The sequence below is a fragment of the Pocillopora verrucosa genome, chromosome 6, assembly GCF_036669915.1.
Source record: "Pocillopora verrucosa isolate sample1 chromosome 6, ASM3666991v2, whole genome shotgun sequence".
NCBI classification, from domain to species: Eukaryota; Metazoa; Cnidaria; class Anthozoa; order Scleractinia; family Pocilloporidae; genus Pocillopora; species Pocillopora verrucosa.
In genome coordinates, this window is record NC_089317.1 from 23,952,305 (window position 1) to 23,973,370 (window position 21,066).

The 21,066-nt window shown below is 38.1% G+C and overlaps 1 protein-coding gene across 1 annotated transcript; it reads left to right on the plus strand.

Annotated features, from left to right (window-relative positions):
• The first annotated feature begins 6,880 nt into the window (after positions 1–6,880).
• On the plus strand, positions 6,881–20,709 carry LOC131770734 (peroxisomal ATPase PEX1). The gene is given in 19 exon segments (XM_066168802.1): positions 6,881–7,031; positions 7,483–7,650; positions 8,307–8,390; positions 9,170–9,284; positions 9,888–10,709; positions 11,110–11,396; positions 11,798–11,918; positions 12,164–12,377; positions 12,817–13,067; positions 13,357–13,524; positions 14,132–14,363; positions 14,845–14,948; positions 15,066–15,253; positions 15,774–15,973; positions 16,620–16,866; positions 17,886–18,227; positions 18,845–18,892; positions 19,383–19,513; positions 20,015–20,709. Coding segments are annotated over 19 exon segments (3,903 nt in total). The 5' UTR covers positions 6,881–6,929; the 3' UTR covers positions 20,094–20,709.
• The last annotated feature ends 357 nt before the right edge of the window (positions 20,710–21,066 follow it).

Sequence of the window (21,066 nt, forward strand, 5' to 3'; positions counted from 1 at the left end):
TGCAAAAGACAACTTTGGGAGTGTCTATGAGATTCCTTTTATAGCATTTCATAGATCAGAACTGCGCATGTCACAGGGGAGTAAAAAAACTTAATTAGGCCCCTAGGACATAATCAAAAGAGCTTTTAAAAAAATGATTGACACGTTTCACCATACCTACATAATATCATTGTGGCTGACAACTGGCGCTTCACGAGGAGGTGGTCCTCAAAGACCAATCCTCAACAAGATGTTGCTCGATAGTTTAACAGCAAATTTTTCAATTTTGAAAAGATTAAAAACGCTTGCGAGTTTCACCTCTTTGCATACCTTTAAATAGAATAACTCAGCTTGGTTATTTTGTGGTTTCACGGTAGCATTCCAGCTCGTACTCTCTTGTGTTTTTTTAATATTTCTAAAAAAAATGTGTCCACGCCCTAACGATATTTCACAATAGAAATTAGTCGGTTGTGCTTTAGTCTAAATGTAAACAAGAAGTGAAACGATCCGATAAGTTTGCCACTCCCACTAAGAATCAAAGGACAAAAAAGAACAATACTTCTGAACATACGATGTTGCTTGATGTTTTGAAGACAAAAATTCGATTTAAAAAAGATAAAAACCGCACATGCCTCTCAAATCATAGCTTGATTGTCTCCTGGTTTCACTATAGCATTCCAGCACGTTCTCCCTCACTAGCCATTTCGCAAAAGTCAATTACCTTTCATGTCATGGTATTGTCTTTCATGTCAATCATGTCATGTAAATTGGATTCCGCAAAGTAAATGTTGCAAAGTAATCAACCTAACATTGGCGCACACTAAGAATGGCATATGGCAGAAAGAACTTTGCTTCCATCTCGCCTGTTAAATGGTTTATGTCCTTTGTGAAGACCTCGTCGCTAAGATCTGTCGGAATTAGAAAGATCGGCAGGGAATATTTTTACAATTTAGAAGTTGACAAGCCAAGTGTTTTGTGTACCGTTCCTTCTCTTACAAGTACTCCTGTACTTACAACGCACACGCCCACAGCTATAGGCCTAACACGAAATCATCACCTGAGTGTTTGTTTTGGAAGGGAAAGTTTTGCTGACTGTGTTGAAAATAGCGCACAACATTTACATAAAGCAAGTTTGAAAAGTAGTCTTGGTTTTTTCATGTCATGGTATTGTCTTTCATGTCATGGAAATTGGATGCCGCAAAGTAAATGTTTCAAAGTAATCAACTTAACATTGACGCACATTAGGAATGGCATTGAGAAAGAACTTTGCTACCATCTTGCCAGTTAAATGGTTCATGACCTTCGTGAAGACCTCGTCGCTAAGATCTATCGGAATTAGAAAGGTCTGCGGGGAATAATTTATCATTTAGAAGTTGACAAGTGTTTTGTGTACCGTTCCTTCATGTACTTACTTTGGATTGCATAATAACTGAACAGGATGCTAATCTATTAAATGATATCTGTGTGCACTCTCGTTGGATATTTGACCATAGCCTTGTGGCTTTTAAACTCTCAGTGCAAAACCTGCATTATCCTATAAGACTGTAATTACTCGCGACTGGAAGTCTTTAAACCTGGATCAACTCAATTATGATATTATAAGAGCTGACTATAGACACTCGTCTTTCAGAGACAACGAAGATATGCACGAACATCAACACTTTTGAGAAATTGCTAAAGACATTTTATTTAAAGAGGCCTACTTGCAGTAGTTATATACATAACGTGTATTTTTTTATTCGTTTACTTGTTTATTCCTCTTTTCTATACATTCTACATTTTTATCTTTGTAAATACCTATTTTTTACTTATGCATTTCTTTGATTTTCTCTTTTTCAAGATTGTGAAGCAAAACAGTGAAGGCAACAGCACGCTAGATATTCCCTAACGCAAATTAGTGATGTGGCTGCCATGGGCGACTAACTCTCAGCAAATCAATCAGAGAGTTTTTAACGCGACTTTACAATATATTTAATCTCAACAAATGCTGACACAAGTTGGTATTGATCGGATCGGATCGGTTAAAAATGCAAACAAATTAGCGAGCGAATACTTATTACAAAAGTAAATTAAGCTAAATACGCCTAATACTAAATACGCTTAGGAAAACTACGCCATACAAAACTTACATTTGTTGCGATGCTGTTGAATTACTGCTTAACGGCGAAGAAGCTGCACGACGTGCGGTACGATGAAATATAATTTCTGCTCAGCAAGCGGACTTACTGGGTAAACTGAACAAACTTCGATGAATAATGCGGTCTAAAGACATGCTACGTTACACAAAGTTACCAAATGTTACTGGCATAGTGCGTGCAAAATTGAACTGTAATTAGTGTTGTTCGCACAAGAACAATAAACAAAAAGGAAAAAAAAAGAGTAAGGCGTTTGTGATTTACAACAGTGAAAGTGTTTTTCATACACTTGTAAAAACCTGTACCAGCAAAGGTAACAAAGAGGCATGATCCATGTATATTTTATTATAAATTCCTTATAATCGTACAAGGATTGCACATTCAAGGTACATTGAAGTCCTCTCGCTCCAATGATGATCATTTTGCGGTTGAACATGTCATTCAGCGATTAGTTTACGACTTCACAACAAACAGAGATCAGATCGGTTTACAAGTTTTTACACAGAAGTCTTAAACAGCAGGGTTGCGCAAAAACAATGCTTGACATTATAGTAAGGTTACTCCTACACTGAGGTTTCTCTTTCTAAAGACCTTTTGTGTTTTTCAAGCTTCATTAACGTACCTTCCGTTACGTAAAAGATTCGACATCGAGAATTTTTAAGCAGAAACGTGACTTGGTGAGGACTAAAGGTATTCCTTGTTTATGGGCACTTTTAAAATCTCTTTAAAAAAATCGCTGATTTTAATTGTTATCTTCTACTCCTAGATAACTGATTTCATTATGATATTTATTGATTTGCAAATCAGGATTCGCCTCACAATCTTAACCTGAACCTAGAACCGGTACTTATTTTTCATTCATCTATTAGTATAGGTAATCACATGATTTCCCCGGATGGAATGGAATGGTCTTTTCGTGGTTTAACCATGTTTGTTATTAATTTCGGCGTAGAATCGCTCGAGCAAAGTGTTTGGTTCATGTTCTTCGTGAAGACCTCGTCGCTAAGATCTGTCGGAATTAGAAAGGTCGGCAGGGAATATTTTTACCATTTAGAAGTTAACGCGTGTTTTGTGTACTGTTCCTTCACTTACAACGCACACTCCCACAGCTAAAGGCCTAACACGAAATCATCACTGGAGTGTTTGTTTTGGAAGGGAAAGTTTTTCTGCTCTGATGAAAATTTCGCAAGGCATTTACATAAAGCACATTTGAGCAGTAATCTCGGTTTTGTCTTATGGTTACTTATTCTTGGATGTCTTATTTCAGCTCGCACTCGCTTGTGTTTTTTTCATATTTCTAAACTAATAAGTGCCCACGCTCCAATAAGCGTTCTTCCCCGAATAAGCACCCACCCCCTAATGATATTTTAAAATAGCCATTTGGCACTCAGGTGAATTTAGAAAGAATGAGTCGTTTCTCTCGGTCTCATTAGCCTGAGGTAAATCAAATCGAAAACATATTTTGAAATTAATTGGTTGGTTGTTGCGTTCGACGAAGGAGAACGCATACTAATCGTCTAGTTGTTGTTGTAATCACTCTCGAGGGTTTTTATGGACCAGTACAATAATACAATACAATACAAACTTTATTGACACTCCCTAAGAGGGCTTTTCAGTGACAATTAATAATTACAATAATAAAAATGTTTAATCTATAAACCTAAAAATAATTACGAAAATTACAACTAAGAAACTTTAAGAAGGTACGATAAAATGGGTAAGATAAAAACTAAGAAACTTTAAAAAAGGACAATAAAAAATATATGATATGATTAAAAACTAGGACCGAGGAGAAAGAAAAGCAACAATTAATTTTTGACCTAAGTTTACGCTTAAAATTAGAAGAAGAATTACAAAGTTTAAGATCATTGTCTAAACTGTTCCACAGGCTGACAGTGCGATAATAAAAAGTTCTTTGTCCAGATTTAGTTTTGTATAATGGTCTGTGCAACAGTTGGGAGCTTCCAGTCCCGAGGGGGTCGATCGTGAGGCCATGCGATTTCAGGCATTGGGCGCCATTTTGGAGTGGCGGACTGGCTAGGCTGGCTATGTGGCACAAATAGCCTTGATCTCATGTACAGATGTTTTCTTGGCCGCCTCGAGCTGAAGACACCGACTTTTTTTCTGCGCAATCAGTGCAATAAAAAAAAACTTTTATTAGAGATCGAACGCACTTTACTATTCTTTGATTATTTATAGTTTTAGGTGTAGTTTTAGCATGCGATGGATGCCTTAGAGACAATCAAAAGAGCTAAAAAAAGATGGTGGCTGAAAACTGGCGCGTCACAAGCTATTAGTCCTCAAAGACTTAATCTCAACAAGATGTTGCTTGATAGTTAAACAGCAAAATTCAATTTTCTAAAAGAAAAAAACGCTTCCGAGTTTTATCTCTTTGCATGCTTTTAAGTAGGAGATGACAGCTTGTTTATTTTGTGGTTTCGCGGTAGCATTCCAGCTCGCACTCTATTTTGTTTTTTCACATTTCTAAACTACTAAGTGCCCACGCTCTATCCCAGCACGTTCTCCCAGCGTCATACCTTTGCATGCTTTTAAGTAGGAGATGACAGCTTGTTCATTTTGTGCTTTCAGGGTAACACTCCAGCTCGCACTCTATTTTGTTTCTTCACATTTCTAAACTAATAAGTGCCCACGCTCTAACAAGTGCATTCCAGCACGTTTTCCCAGCGTCATACCTTGTGTAATGATATTTTTAAATAACCAATTTCGCAGTGGGTTCAATTTCAAAAGAATGGCTTCTCACACGTTTTCTCATTGCCCTAGGGGGAAACTAGATTAAAATTTACTCGCCTTTTATGTCATGGTACTGTCTTTCATGACAATCATGTCATGGAATTTTGGGGTCCCAAAGTAATTGTTGCAAAGTAATCAACCCAACATTGACGCACACTAAGAATGGCATTGAGAAAGAACCCTGAAACCATCCTGCTAGTTGAATGGTTCATCCTTCGTGAAGACGTCGTCGCTAGGGTCTGTCGGAATTAGAAAAGGACGGCAGGGATGTTTTTTTTTACCATTTAGAAGTTAACACGTAGTTTGTGTACTTTTCCTTCACTTAGAACGCACACGCCAACGGCTAAAGGCCTAACACGAAATCATCACTGGAGTGTTTGTTTTGGAAGGGCAAGTTTTTACTGACCCTGGTTGAAAATTGCGCAAAGCATTTACATAAAGGATATTTGAGAAGTAGTGTAGTCTTACAATTGCTTATTTTTGGATGTCTTATTCCAGATCGCACTTTCTTGTGGTTTTTTTTTTGCACATATCTAAACTATAAGTGCCCAAGCTTTAATAAGCCTCCTTCCTCGAATAAGCACCCACCCTCTAATGATATTTCACAATAGCTGTTTGGCACTGAGGTGTATCATAAAGAGTGATTCGTTTCTCTCGGACTTAGTCTCATTACCCCGGGGTAAATTAAACCGAACACGTATTTTGAAATTAATTGGTTGGTTGTTTTAGGTGCAGTTTTAGCATGCGATGGATACCCTAGTCCGAATATTTAAAACAAGAAGCCAAACGACCCGATACGTTCACCACTCCCACTAAGAATCATACATAGGACAAAAAAGATCAACACTTCTGAATATACGATGTTGTTTGATGTTTTAACGGCAAAATTCGATTAAAAAAGATAAAGAACCTATACGCCTTTCAAATCATAGCTTGATTGTTTCGTGGTTCAGCACGTTAGTCCAGCGTCATACCTTGTGTAATGATATTTCTCACGCATTCTGATGTCATAATAAATGACTAACAGTATTGCAATACATGTATCGCAGATAAGCCATACAGTTCCGTGAACAAAACAACTGAGAGAGCTGACAAGCTCAATGAACTGACCGGTCACTTGCATCGACCCTGAAACACCCCATCATTACTTCTGCCGCCTTTTCCAACATTTCTCCAGGTTTGCCCTGTCCCTTTCTTACTTGCTGCTTGTCTGCCTGTCAAAATCACCAATTATAATTCCAATATCATTATCATTATTTTTAAAATGACAAAACACGATAACTTTTGAAAGACATGGTTTTGTATCACTTATGCCATCAAGCCCCATAAAATAACTCATATTTTACTTTCTGCAAGCTGAAAACACAGGCCTAGTTAGTGGTTAAAGTGGTATATGGCTAATTAAAAGTCACTGACAATGAAAGAGATCTGAAAAAGTTGTTTCAGGTTTTGTTTTTAGGATAAAATTACCTTTTAATCAGTAAAACTGTAAAAACAATCAAATCCTGAAGTCAGAGATTCTTTTTGAAATATATAGTGACATATTCTTTGGATCTAAATACCTAATTAAGAATTGAAGTTAAAAAAAAACCTTCTAAACACTACATATTTTAAACAGTTGTACCTGCATGGCAAAAAGTCTCAGATCTACTGTGACAACATTCATTAGTGGCAATGCCCTGGTGAATAAAAAAATCACCCATGAATCAAACATGAAAGTCATGAGAATAGAGGAGATGATCACCAACCAAAGCAGCTCTTGATTGCGAAACAAATTCTCCTTGTCAGCCTCTTTGGAAATGTACAAAGAACAGTATGGAGAATACGCATACTAATGTCAGGGAGTATGTCAGGGTGTAAAGGTTTAATAACTGAGCTCGGCCCATTCCTTTTTCCCCAGCCCGTTCCATTCCCTCCCTTCCTCGTGGTTTTTCGGGTGAGCCCGCAATGTTAAATATTCTGCTGAATATGGCGGCTCATTCCTATCAGCTGTTCTCTTTGGGAATATAGAAATATAAAAGACCAAATACTTCAAAGGGGAAGTTCCAGAGATTTGCGGTGGAAATGAATCGAATTAGATCTGCTTGTGTAAGAACGAATTCGTCGAAAAACTGCTTTGTCAGTCTCTCTGGTGACCTTGCAGAGGCAATAGGCTTGCGAATCCAGGTAGGTGACGAACGGACACATGCATAGTAAGTTGTTATCATAGGATCATGGAGCTTTTGAACTAGTCTTTGCATTGAGCTCATAACAATTGTCAAAGTTCCCTGTACATTTGGGGGTGAAAACAGGGGTGTGGTAGGTTTTTGGGGTAGACCCATAACAGATAATGTTCAACCGCGTCATGAGATCTTATTCATAATCCTTGAAAACAAAAGTCATAGTTTGAGAAATTCTAGAAAAAGCCTCTTTTTTTCTAGACATAAATTTTTTTAGGGGAAACCTGAATTGTTTTCAACCTAGTTTAACTTTTACCTTCTTTGTTTTTGAATTATGCTTTTATGTCTGGAACAATGGAAATTTTAAAGTAACTGATCTGAAACTTATTTTAAAATCCTACTCATCTATACCCAGCAATGATTAACTCATGCACCTGACTTCTTGAAAACCATACCAGGGCCAACCATTTGCGCTTCAACTTCAGTGGGAAAATGGCAACGCTTTCGCCAGCTGGTCTGGTGAAGTGGCACGTGGCAAGAGAGGTGATATCCTGAATGATTCATCATCAATTGTCCAACTTGGAAAGAAACTTGCAGATGGACTAGGACTAGATGATAAGCAGCAGGTAGGAATGGAGCATTTTGTTAAACTTGATAATTGTAGCCATACCCAGTATTATGTTTAACAGGAAATAATCTTACCCCCCTCTAGTTGGTGATCATTTCCTTTATTCATGTGGCCTTAATGTTTGATTCAGTGGTGATATTTGTAAGGTGTATGGAGAAATTAGATGCTAGTCTTTTTCAACCCTTTCACTCCCAAGATCTAATTAGTAATTCTCCTTACTATCTGACATACAATTCTTATAATGTTAGTTCAGTGAATTTGGTATTGGATCAATTAATAATCCCATAATTGATATTCTTCTCTATTCTCATCACCTGCCTGCTTGATATTGTATTGATATTGTAAGGAGAAATTCTGTCTTGGTCACTTGTGGGAGTCAAAGCGTTAAGGGTCAAAGGGTTAAAAGTTTAAGTTTAAGATTTTCAAGTTGGACGAAAGTGTGTACAAAAGGGTACGTTTAGCCCAACATTTTGTGAGGTGTTATGGAATCAAAGCCAAAACTGAAGAGAAAACTAAAGTTGTAAAACTGTCAGTGGCCGATATTTACCATTTGGTTTACTTAATCAGATTTTAACATCCTAGTTTGGTCCAAGTCTCTTGAATGCTGTGAGGCTTTTATAATGGATGTGTAATATTTTCCATTTTGTGTTTTAGGTTTTAGTTGAACCTGTGGTTGGTATCCCATCATGTAACAGAATAAATGTGGATCCAGTCAGTGCCAATGATTGGGAAATATTAGTGAGTGAATATGTTACAATGCTTAAGGTTGATTAGCACTCCCACTCTTGAGATGTGAGTGTTGTACATGTCTATTTCATGCTGGCCTTAGGATGTAATGACTCACTTGTGCCTGGAATGCTCTCCAGGCACCAGATGACCATTTCCACTTGCTGCATCCTAAAATTAAAAACCTTGAATTTTTAGCTACAACTAGATAAGAATCTTGTTGAAATTTAATTTGATGAATTTAGGATAGTTGCATGACTGTTACATACCCTTATTTTAAGGCTATATCATGAGCTCTTGGCTTCTTTGTTTTCCTGAGCTTAAGGGTTAGTTGGTTTGCAATCTAACCAATTTTACCTCAGCAAGACTCTTCCAACCTTTTTAGGAAGTTCTCCATAAAATTCAACAGGTTATGGCATAGAAGAAAATGTCCACAAGGTCTAGGTTTTAAAGCTTGGTCAATACAGTATATAGAAAGTCACACTTGCTGATTTTGCCTTTCACGAAAATATTGGGTGGGCCATTTGAACTCAATTTCCTGGGGTGAAGGAATTTGAATGACCCAATCTTCAAAAGTTCAAATGCACAGGGGATTGCCTGGGGGGAGGATGCTGGAGCTTCAAATTGATTGACACATAATACATACATGTGAACTAAAGTAGAGATGAATCTCTATAGCAAGTAATCTGTTCAGAGAGAAAGCTGTGAAACAAGCTGAGGTAAAAACACATTTCTTGCACTTAGTGTTACAGTAACATCTAATGGATGGTTGCTTTTAATTTCTTTGTTAGGAACTCCATGCTGGTTACATAGAAAGTCAGCTTCTGAACCAAGTGAGGGTGGTGTTCCCAGGACAGATATTGCCAATATGGATTGAAAACAATATGTGTGTGGTTGTCCAAATTGGTATGCTTTAGTGACAATTAAAAGCATGGAACCTCCCTACATTTGGGTTTGGTTGCCTTTTCTCATCACATCTTTCACATGGAGCCTTAATCTGTAGTGGGTTGTTACTTAACTGTTACCTTATGATTAGAAATGGTTGGATGTTGATAAAACCACCACATGTTGATGAAACCACCACAACAATTTGAAGTGAAGGAAATATCAGTTGAGAGTATGAAGCGGTCAAGGAGTCCTTTTAGTTTTTCTTTACTTTGCTTAGTGATTGGTCCAGAATACTTGTGCTATGCTCTCAACCAATCAGACACAAACCCATGACTAGTCATGACTTTTTTATGTAATATACATAATCCTACAGTTCAGGCAATTTGTGTGTTTTTATTTTGAACTGACAATGACTCCATGTGATATTTTCCTTTGTTCTGTATGGCCGGAGAGATTGACTGTTACAAACTTTGAGTTGATGTTTGATGTTTTATTTATAATTATTACTATCATGCTAGAAGAGCTGATTGAGGAGAACATAATTGCAGGAGCTTTGTAACTGTTTTAACACCTTCAGCTTTCCTTAATGAGCTATTATTCTTGTTTATTTCCCATTGATAGTTAACCTTGAGCCAGATGCCAATTGTGTCAGACTTGATGAGTTTACTGAAGTGATTGTCTCACCTAAAACAAGAACATTTCCTAAAGGAAAACAACCTCAGCAAGCTCCAGTTCATTTTGGCAAAGAGAACACAGAACAAGAGAACAAAATACATACTGGCACAAGTGCTGAAAATAAGTATGCTTCAACAAGTAATGTTTCTTGTTTTAATGGTGGTGATCAGCTGTCATCATGGCCTTCACTTCCTAGAACCACAAATGCAGAGGAGCAAAATGGCATTGCCAACAGTGGCTTTTTATCAAGAGTCTCATGTTATTTGCAGTCTTTTTTCAACCCTTGTGATGAGGAGAACCCTGTGAATGAAAATCAGACTTGCAAACCCTTGAACCCAGAAGAAATTAAAAATGAAGAGAACTGGAAACCCTTATCTTCAATCACAGAGAAAAGTGAAAAATGTGGTACTGATAGTGGTGATGATTCTGACTTTGAGATGTACTTGAGAGTTCAGCCAAATATCAAAGGTGACCCTGAGGTCTCAAATAAAGGCAGCACTGTAGAATCCATGAATTTTTATTCTCAACAACCCACAACTGTCTTTGTTGATATTACATCTTTGCTGCCACTACTTTTGAAGTCATGGACTTGTAACTGGGAAATATTTCCACCACCAGATGGCACAGTGGAAAAAACTGTTCAAATACGCAAACTTTTATCTCCCAAAGAGAGAACTGCCTTGCAAAAAAATAAATCACCATCAAACAACAATGAAAACCAAGGACCTCAATCCCAGGAGACTTCAACAGACATTGAATCTAATCAAGGTGAACCTTTTAATTTAACCTACTGATTTCATAAGTTGAGTTGCAGCTGATATTCCACAAAAATTCCATTTTAGGTGGCTCAGTTCAGACCTTGTTACAAACAAACAACCCTTCTTTTTGATATTATCAACTAATTGTGGGATGCTGCCCAATTTCTATTTGTTTTAAATTCCTAGAGGTGAGTACATTGTGGAAAAATCACTCCTTGAATTAATAATGTTTTATTACACAAAGTAACATTGGATAACAGAGAAAAATGTGTCAGCCCAAGATCATTATCACCAAAGCTTCCTAATTTCATGTATTTCACCAAAGAATAATGAGCAGTTAGAAAATAATTTTGATGATGGAAGCTAGAGGACTGAGATTTGCTAAGTTTTGTGTTCTTTGTGTGCGACAGTGACTGGCCAGTCCCCTCCTGATTCCACTTCTCTTGACATGCTACCACCTCATTGGGTTGTGAGAATGGTGATGACAAGCAGTTTAAACAGGGCTTCTGTTGATCCAAATTCCCATGAATTGGGTGTGGAAGAGCATGTGCTGTCAGGGCATGCGATCCTGACCAAAGAACTTTGCAAAATGCTTGGAGCAAGAGATCTGTGTTTAGTTAAAATTCAGAATGTCTCATCTGGACCATCAGACTTACAAGGAATAGTTTTGCATCCCTTTGCAGAAACTGAACAGAAGGTAATTTTATCATAAAAAGATATTTCAGAAGAAAGACATTGAAGGCTCAGGAGGCATGAAAAATTCATCATGACTATGTATGGAGGTAGATAGACTGCACTTAGAACCAATCAGATTGCAGGATTCTTTACCATGCTCTACTGGACAAAATAATTACCTTATCAGAAACTGAACAGAAGGTAATTTTATCTTAAAGAATATTTCAGAAGTTTTTGTTTTCCAGAGGACAGAGAAAAACAGAAACAAAAACTCGCCAAAATGTTACCATGACCATAGGCAGGGACTACACTAAGAACCAATCAGATTGCAGGATTCTTTACCACGTCCTGCTGGAAAAAAATTTAAATATCAGTTTACATACATTGATGTTTGTTTGTTTGTTTGTCTTTTTTTTTATCAAGCTTCAGGATATTTCAGCTGATACTGTCATGGATGCCTTTCAAGGCTGGATCAGTATGGTGTGCAGTGTGGAAGTGCCTCTTGTACTCTGTAGTGGAACACTGTTATCATTTGATGCTCAAGGTTAGCAGATATCATTTTGAATGGATATCTGTGAGCAAAGGGGATAGGTTTCTAACAAAACTGTGATACCATGTCAGTAGGGGTATAACAAGATAATTTGGTTTTATCACTGAGTTGAATGTAAATTGAATGTTACTATAAATTAAAGAGAACAATAACAGACCAAATATTTATTTTATATGTTAATTAAGTAATGAGGTCTAAAGATCTAAACAATGAATATTTTGTTTGTTTTTCTTTTTTAGGCCAACTTTTTCAGTTTGTAGTTAAAGTGCTGAGCCATCAAGAGACGATGAAGTCAGGAGGGGAACCACAATATTATTACCTTACTCCTGAGACTCTGAACAATGTGACAGTTGTCATAGGAACACCCCAAAACTCTTTGAAGGGTTTCTGCGAGTTTATCAGTGCTCAAGAAATCAAGCCACAATTTCCAAAATATAGCATTAATGACTTGGGGTAAGAAATGATTGAAAATGATGTTGATGAGAATGGTATATGGCTTTAGGAATGACGAGCCCCTTAAACCATACCATCAGTTTGCATATTCTCCATACTGTTCTCTATACATTTCCTAAGGTGCTGACAGGGAGAATTTGTTTAATAATCAAGAGCTTCTCTAGTTGGAGATAATTTTCTTTATTCTTGTGACTTTAATGTGCGATTCAGGGGTGATATTGTAAGGAGAAATTAGATTTTAGTCTCTCCTAAGGATCAAAGGGTTAACCCTTGGAATTTCATGGTTAGAAGGTGCACATACAAAGAAATTTTAATATGTAAATATTCTTCCTTGTGCAGTCTTTCTATCTCATTTAAGAAAGGATGGAAAATTTCCTAGTTTTGCAGGTTATAATAGTCTTGAGCTAAAGCTCATGTTAGGCAATCATTGTTGTTTAAGGGGTGTAACAGATGTATTCCACAAGTGCTTGGATCATGCTTTGTCAACGCTAGGGCAGCGACCTCTATCCAATCAACTGGGAGGTAACATCATCTCAGGACTGTGTGGTGGAGCTGTGCTCATTTGTGGCAGTGGTACAGGAGCAGGGATTGGCTGTGGCAAGACATCTCTTGCTCATGCAGTGTGCTACCAACTTCAGGCGTGGCCAGTGTGTGCACATGTGACATTAGTGGATTGTATTCCTTTCAGAGGTAATTTTTCCTTTATTCTGTTACTTTGTTGAATTAGCTTTTTTGTGTCCATGATTATGATAATTGTGTGGTACTGTGACGCGGTGGGTACATTTGCAAACAAAGTCAGGGGTTTCATGGACTTTTTCCATCAGTGGTTTCTGAGGGAGCAATAGGGGGCTGCAGTGCGGTATGGTCTTATTGGCGACAATAAACCAATGGTGACTAGCTTTGATTGAAACCTCTGGATTTTTATGTTGCAGTAAACATCATAAATAAATGTTTTTTTCTGTTATTATTCTCTTTGAAGGAAAAAGAGTTGACACCATTCAGAAACAGTGGCAGCAGATATTTTTGGAGGCAGCATGGCATCAGCCATCTGTGATCCTGTTTGATGATTTAGATCAAGTTGTTTCAGCCCCAAGTGCCCTCCAAGAGATGGGTGGAGAAGCTTTGTACAAACGCCGCTTAGCTCAAGGTGAGATGGTGGTAAGCATGATTTTCAGTAAAAGGCCAATATTCTATACAGAGCACCAGCCTTTAAAAAGTGTATAATGTTATCTACTGGTGCAGCAGAACATATTTCAGTTGAGTGTCATACAAAGGTAATAGCAAAGTGTGAAACAACAGCAATTAAAAAAAAGACCACAAAGAGCCAATGAGAACTTGAAATGAAGACTGGAAAACTGCTTTGAGGGAAAGAAAATATGACTGATCCATGTGTATTCTTTTAAAGTTTTGCATCCAATTGCTGTAGGAGATGGGGCAAGTCTGTTAGGCCAGTCACAGTCAGAATAGGGAGGAAGAGCAAAATAAATGCAATCCACAACAACTTTTGATACTCAATTAAAGACAGCCCCAGAAAGGTTTTATTTTATTGACCAATGTCCTGGCTTATGTTAGCAAGTCACTCTGTTAGGAAAGTGTACCTTGTTGACCTGTTAGCAATGTGTGGCTGATGGAACCTGCCACGTTTGACTCCTAGGTTCCCATGTCTGTGATGTATTTATGTACAGTATTTTGACATTCAAAAAAGTGTTGTGCTCTCATCTTACAATACTTACTTATTTTTTTCCATTCTGCAGTATTTAAGGACCTTATTAGCACAGAAATCAATAACAACAGCAGGATAGTTGTCATAGCAACTAGTAAGTCACATGACTCTTTACACCCGTCGTTGCTAACGTCACGAGGATGTCACGTGTTTCAATGCCGTGCAGAGCTCCATCCCCCTGATGCTGACCAAAGACAACAGATTCTGTCTGCGATGATGGCCAAACTGTTTCGTCACCGAGATTGTGACAAATTGGAACTCAGGTCAAGATTGAAACTTAGTTTCCTTCTGTGAAAAGCCAAGCCAGTTAAGAAAAGAGTCAACTGCCTACTCTTGAGGACCCTTCTGAAGAAACTTGCAAAGCATTTCTTAGCAAGTACTACTCGTAGATGTGTGCATGCCTTGGGTATAGAAATGACCTCTGCACTCTGAACTGTGCATTACAGTGTAGCAATACAGATTGTTCCACATCGATATCGAAGATTTTTTTTCGCGCTTTAATTCGGCATAGAGTGAGACCATAATTATGGGAAAAATTGTAGAAACATTTCGCAAACTCAAATTTCTGTGTATACCGGTTTTCCTTTTGATCTCACAAGGTAATCACTTCCCTCACATCTTTTTCATCAAGAAATGATTTCATGCCATCAGTGTCAACATCTTTAATCACTGAATTAAACGCAAAAATTACCATTCCTCTCATTCCTGCCTCTATTTAAACATGATTTCTTTACTTTGCTTTAGTCTGTTGGCAAAGAAAACTGAAGGATTCTCACCCAGAGATCTACAATCATTACTTGACCGTGCCTTACACAAAGCAGCAGTCAGGAAGATGACAACATCGGCAGGTGAGTTTTTAACATAAAATTAAAAGGTAAAGGTGCCTGTGTACTTGGTGGGTGTCAACTGTGGTCATCAAGGCTTCATCATCGTTCACTCTCCTGTTTTCCTTTTTTTTTCAGCAGATGGAGGCATTTGCTCTGCAATTACTCCAGAAGATTTTGAGAAGGCTTTTGAGGGATTTACTCCTGCAGCACTGAGGGGTGTTAGTTTACATACTGCGGGAGAGTTAGGCTGGTCTGATGTGGGAGGACTTTCTGAAGTAAAAGCAGCACTCATGGAGACTCTTCTGTGGCCAACAAAGTAAATCCCTGTCCTCTTAGGGCAGCTTACAGTAAAGAATTACCTATTGTTAAGGAAAAAAGGGCCTTAGCCACAATTCGCGCCCGCAAATGATGTGCAAACTCAACTTTCTTTCTTCGTTTTAAGCCTTTACTTCACGCTAATTTAAGAAATTGTTTACTTAAAAGAGATTTTTGAAACGCCAATGTGACTTCTCTATTCATTTTTCGGCGTGTCACTGAGGCCCTTTTGCGCATGCCCAAGGATGCAGAGCTTTACGCTTTCTGTCGATGGCTGTAGTGTAGAAGTGGAACAATGTGTCCGTTTTCCAGTGTGGATGGTTAACTTTAGTCGGTTATTAACGTTATCTGGTGTGATCTGGATGTACGAGTAGGTTTTAAAGGGGCATAAACAACGGAATACTTTTCTTTAGTGTGGTAAACTTTCCATGGCTAACAGTACAATAAACACATGATCAAAAGTTAGGAAATGTGGGAGTAAGAGAATCTGTTTGATGCTTGAAAGACACTATATTTTCATTTCCATTCCAGTATTCGTGGCTTTTTAGTAAATGTCCCTTGCGCTTGCGTTCTGGTCTTCTTCTCTACGGACCGCCAGGCACTGGCAAAACACTGCTGGCTGGTGTGGTTGCTAAGGAATGTGGGCTCAACTTCATCAGCATCAAAGGTCCCGAGCTACTGAGCAAGTATATTGGAGCCAGTGAACAGGCGGTCAGAGATATGTTCACGAGGTAATTGGTATTGTATGTTAACTTAACATGAAAAATGGAGCTTTCATGGTTGTTTTTTCGTCATATTTTTCCTAGGCCTTTTTATTAGAGGAGGCAATGACAAGAATCATTCAGTCATTCGGTTAGTTCATAGTTTATGTTGGTCTTCATCGCAGCCTTTATTTGGTCGCGTCACACAACAGCCTCTTCTCCACCCCCCTCCCACAATGAGATATTCCGTTGCGTGACCAGACCAACTTCGAGTCCATCCGCATACACTGGACTTGAATCCCAAATGTTCCTCTCGATGTCATCTACGCTGATGTATTCTCTGTTCAAGAAAGATACATAATGGAACAGAATTGAAGAAACGTCTTTATCGACGAGGACCTTAGTTGTGGTCATGTAGCCTTTGCCTGGCAAAATGAAATCAAGCGCACTGAGCTCAAGTGCACTGAGCGTGCACACTAATTTGCCGTTGTACCGTGACACAATTCCCCCAGCTAAGGATTCGATGTTCAGGTTAAGGTGAAGGCTACACCATGTCCCACGCCGCCAGGACTTATCCTGGTTTTTGTAGCCCATGGCTGAAAAGTGGTTGAATTGTACAAAAACGAAACAAGAAATGACAAAGTTCCCACGATCATAACCGATTTTTCATTTGCAGAGCTCAAAGTGCCAAGCCATGTATCCTTTTTTTTGACGAGTTTGACTCCCTTGCCCCTCGCCGTGGACATGACAACACGGGTGTGACAGATAGAGTGGTTAATCAGCTACTTACTCAGCTGGATGGAGTGGAGGGACTGGACGGTGTTTATATTCTTGCTGCAACCAGTCGACCAGACTTGATTGATCCCGCTCTTCTCAGGCCAGGACGATTGGATAAGTGTTTGTTTTGCGGCATACCAACCAGGGTAGGGGCGCTTTTTTTTTTTTTAATTATGGGTCGTGAAACCATATTTAACACGAGTTCATCAAAACAAAGAGTCAAAAGGAATCAATCAGAAGTTTCCAAGCATCATGCAATTCGTTTGTTTTTATTCTGAGTTCTCTTTGTCTCCCTGTTATCTTTTCTTACGTTCTGTTCGGCTGTGTGAATACTTTGGTTTTGGTTTTACGACACTAATTGAAAGGTGCTTTAATTAAGCCACGCCCCAGTGGTTTCCCCTAAAAAATGGCATCTGGCGTCTTGCAGTAAATGTTACCTGTGCCTCGCTTGTTGCTTGAATCTTTTGATGGGGAACGAACAGATAATAATAATAATTCAAACATATTTATGCAGGATTGCTGCTTCAGTTTTAAGAAAAAAACTGCTATCAATGCAGGTCCTGTAAAAATTAAAAATAAAAAAAATAAAAATAAAAAAGATTTAAAATATAGACAAAAATCAAATCACAATATTACAAAATAGTTTCACTAAACGAAAGATCGAACAGTTATAAATTCTAAGAATTATTAAAATTATTAAAAATTTTTGCACCTTTGTAGAAAAAAAGCACGCTTGGTGCATTCTAAATTAATTTTTTCTAAAATAAGGTCATCATTATTTCTAGTTTTGTGGCGGTGAATGTCACGGTTTCTTACATTGAAATAATTAGAAAGGTATCTGGGAACTCTATTTGCAATGCACTCATCAACAAATCTTAATATGTGTGTCCGTCTGCTATAATAGAGAGGTTCCAAGCCCAGTTTAGTCATAATTTGATCAGTTGATAGTTTTGATGCCGCATGTGCTGTCCACGTGAGCCAAATCTACGCCATCCGATCGGCTATTTCTGTATCCTCTTGAGATCTTCAAGTATGGTGGTGATCTTAAATTAGCTCAAGACAGATTTCCTCAGGAGTAAGCCGAGTTTTGGATATCCATTCTCTCAGCCTGATCATTCTTGTCCGAACTAAGAAAAAGTTTGTGCCTTTTTTCTCCTACAGTCAGAGAGATTTACAGATCCTAGAGGCCTTATCCAGATCCGTGACCCTGTCAGAGGACATTAACCTAGCCGTTATTTCAGACATGTGTGAACAATTCACTGGAGCTGATTTCAAAGCTCTTCTGTATAACGCACAGCTGGCAGCAATCCACAGGAACGCCAACAACAGTCAGCTTTACAAGGCAATGTTAAAAAATACTGAAATGGAAAGCACAGAGAAATATGACAGACGTGCGGAAGCTGATGTTGTCACTGAAGAGGACAGGGATAGTGTTATTTATGTTCCAAGCTTAACTGAAGGATCTATACAGCTATCAACAGAAGAGCTGACAAAACTTCATTCAGAGGTAGGGTTCTGTTACTCCTGTACTACATGTTGCAGAAATGCATGACTAAGGAGGGTCCTAAGGTAGATTTTATCCGCCCCTTGGTCAACAGAATGTGATGCTTTAATGATAATAAAACAACTTGGCTTACCTTTAAATGTTTTTAGAACCCATGAGTGTGAAACCTTTCCTTCTCTTACTTCAAACTCCAGCTTACGGGTTTTCAGGCAGTATTCCCTTTGAATTCATGAAGCAAAACAGTTTGTACGAATTTATGCTTTTAGTTTCTTTCTTTCCGAAAGACATTACTCTTTCTTTTCCGAGGAAATTTGGAAAATTGAAAAATGATGATGAGAAATCATTTTAAAAAGCATGGTTTCGTTTTGATTTTCAAATAATAGACTGCGTTAACATAGTTCAGATTAATCTATGGTTACCGCAGAGGTAATCAGAAACCAGAAAAGTTTGATGATGATGAGGGATGTAGGAGATTCCCTTGGATTGCATGGGCAATGTTGGGAGAATTAAGGCTGATTGTTTTGTCTCGATGCACTACCTGTGACAAAACCCTGTATAAACTTGTGAAAACCCCTTCCCTGTCTGTCAATCTACCCACGAAGTTTTTTTTAACTTACCAGGTTACAACTCTCCACAATAATTTACAGCATAGAAAGAGCAAAAGGAAGGTAAAGATGTAATTGATGGGAAGATTTCATCTATTATTCGCATATACAAGGCCACTTATTTCTCTTGTGAGCCAGCATGTTCAGCAGTGATAATTTTGTCACTAAAACTGCCATGTCATATTCCCTTGCGACATAAAAAAATTGCCAAAAGATACTTCATCAGAAAGTAACACAGAGTGTACCCATGAAACTTCAAAGGGAATAAAATCACTCCATCTTCTTTTTTTCTTATTGATGGTGCGTGCATTCTGAACCTACGTGCTTATTGCTGTGTATTCACTGACTTGTTTTTTTTTAAGTAATTATTGAACAATATTTCGGTTGGCTTCTTTCAGCAGTTGTTTTCCTTCATTGCCTCCTTGATATTATCTTTTATTTCGTTTTTGTTTAGGCATAGTCTGGGTTAGGTTTAATAGCTTTTAATGCACCAATGAAAAAAAAATTAAATTTTCTTTGATATAAATTCCAACACCGTTTTTTGTGTTTTCAGGCATTACAATCTAATTCAGCAGAGAATGAGGTGACGTTTGGAATACAAATCAACCAATCAGATTTGTTCCAAGCGGCATCAGCGGCTGGTCCATCTGTATCAGACAGTGAAAGACGCAGATACCAGGCCATGTATGTCCATTATAACGGTTGAGTCTTGCTTGAGCTCCAGCGGTTTAGAAAAACACACCTTTCATATAAATATATAGCCGCATGGCAACAGTGATAAGAAATAATAACTAGAATACCAGTGTCTAAAATCAAACACCATCCCGTCCACTCTTAAACACTAGTGTCCGATTTTAGACACTGGGGTCTGATTTTCAACACTAGTGTCCGATTTTGGACGGTGGTGTCCAATTTCGGATACTTGTGTCTGATTTAGACACTAGTGTCCGATGTTAGACACTGGTGTTTGATTTTGGACACTGTCTCACCTCAGACACTAGTAACTGATTTCAAATGTTGGTGTGTGACGTTACACACGAGATTTCGTTAATGGAGTGAAGTTGACAAAGGCTTAGTAAACCCTCTTATGGTCATCTTCATCTACCATTTTGGAAGAGAGTCATGAAAGAAAGGATGGATTCATTTTGAAATCATTGTTTTTTTTATTTTGGTTTTGTCTTTCAGATATGAGACGTTCGTGAAATCCAGAGGAGGAGACTTCAGTCTCAATACGCCAGGCCATGGAAAAGCAACTTTGGCGTGAAAAATCTCGGTCCTTCTGTATTGTTGCCAGAAAAAGATACTTCACCCCGTATGAGTGCGATTGAAGAAATTGGGACATTCTCCCCTTCCCATTCCACAGGTGGAATTTTTCTCTTCGAAGCTGATCGTTCTACTTTTCGAAGTATATGGTGTTAAGCACCCTGTCCACTGCCGGTGCTTCAGACTTGACGAATAACTTTCGAATAAATCTGTGCATAGGAATTCAGCCGACTTTCCTACACTCAAGTTTATGCAAGTGTCGCATTTTACTCAGCAGGAACAGAACACTTGCAAGTTGACTCCTTCCCATACTACTTTGTCACTTTAAATTGATTGTGAATTATAACATTACAATTTTCATCACGAAGGTTTGTCTGTTTGTGCGCATACCGAAAAAAATCTTCTGTCATGTTCAACTAACTAATCAACTTACGTCAGCATCACATTTTCCATCCATTTTAACCAATTTTTTGATATAATGATGGTTTCGTCCGGTTTCAAACGCTCCCGTTTCGTCTCGGGAAGCTACGTCACCGCTATGTCGAAATCAAGCTTTTCCGTCTAATTTCGTACGCTTCTAGTGGTTCTTGTAGTAATCTGTTATGTTGTGAATAAACTTAATTAAAAAAAAAATGCCTGATTTTGGATTTTAGACCCTAGAATCCAATTTTGGATAAACATTCGTACTCGATGCACTATTGAGTCCCTCTCTCTTTTTCTGGCGCATAGTTACTAGCGCATTATGTTTTCTGTTTTTTTTGTTTTGTTGACACTACAGAATACAGCAGAGGACGCTAAACCTCTCACAATCATTTCAGGATGGAATGTAATTAAACACAAAAGTCTACTTTGCACAAATATCTTGATAGGTTTGAAGACTTGGAGGAAATAATCTCCCTTTGAAGAGTGAGTAATTTACTGTTTGAATCAACGAATTATTCCCCGTAGATCCGAAGATGTAATTTTTTCAGTTC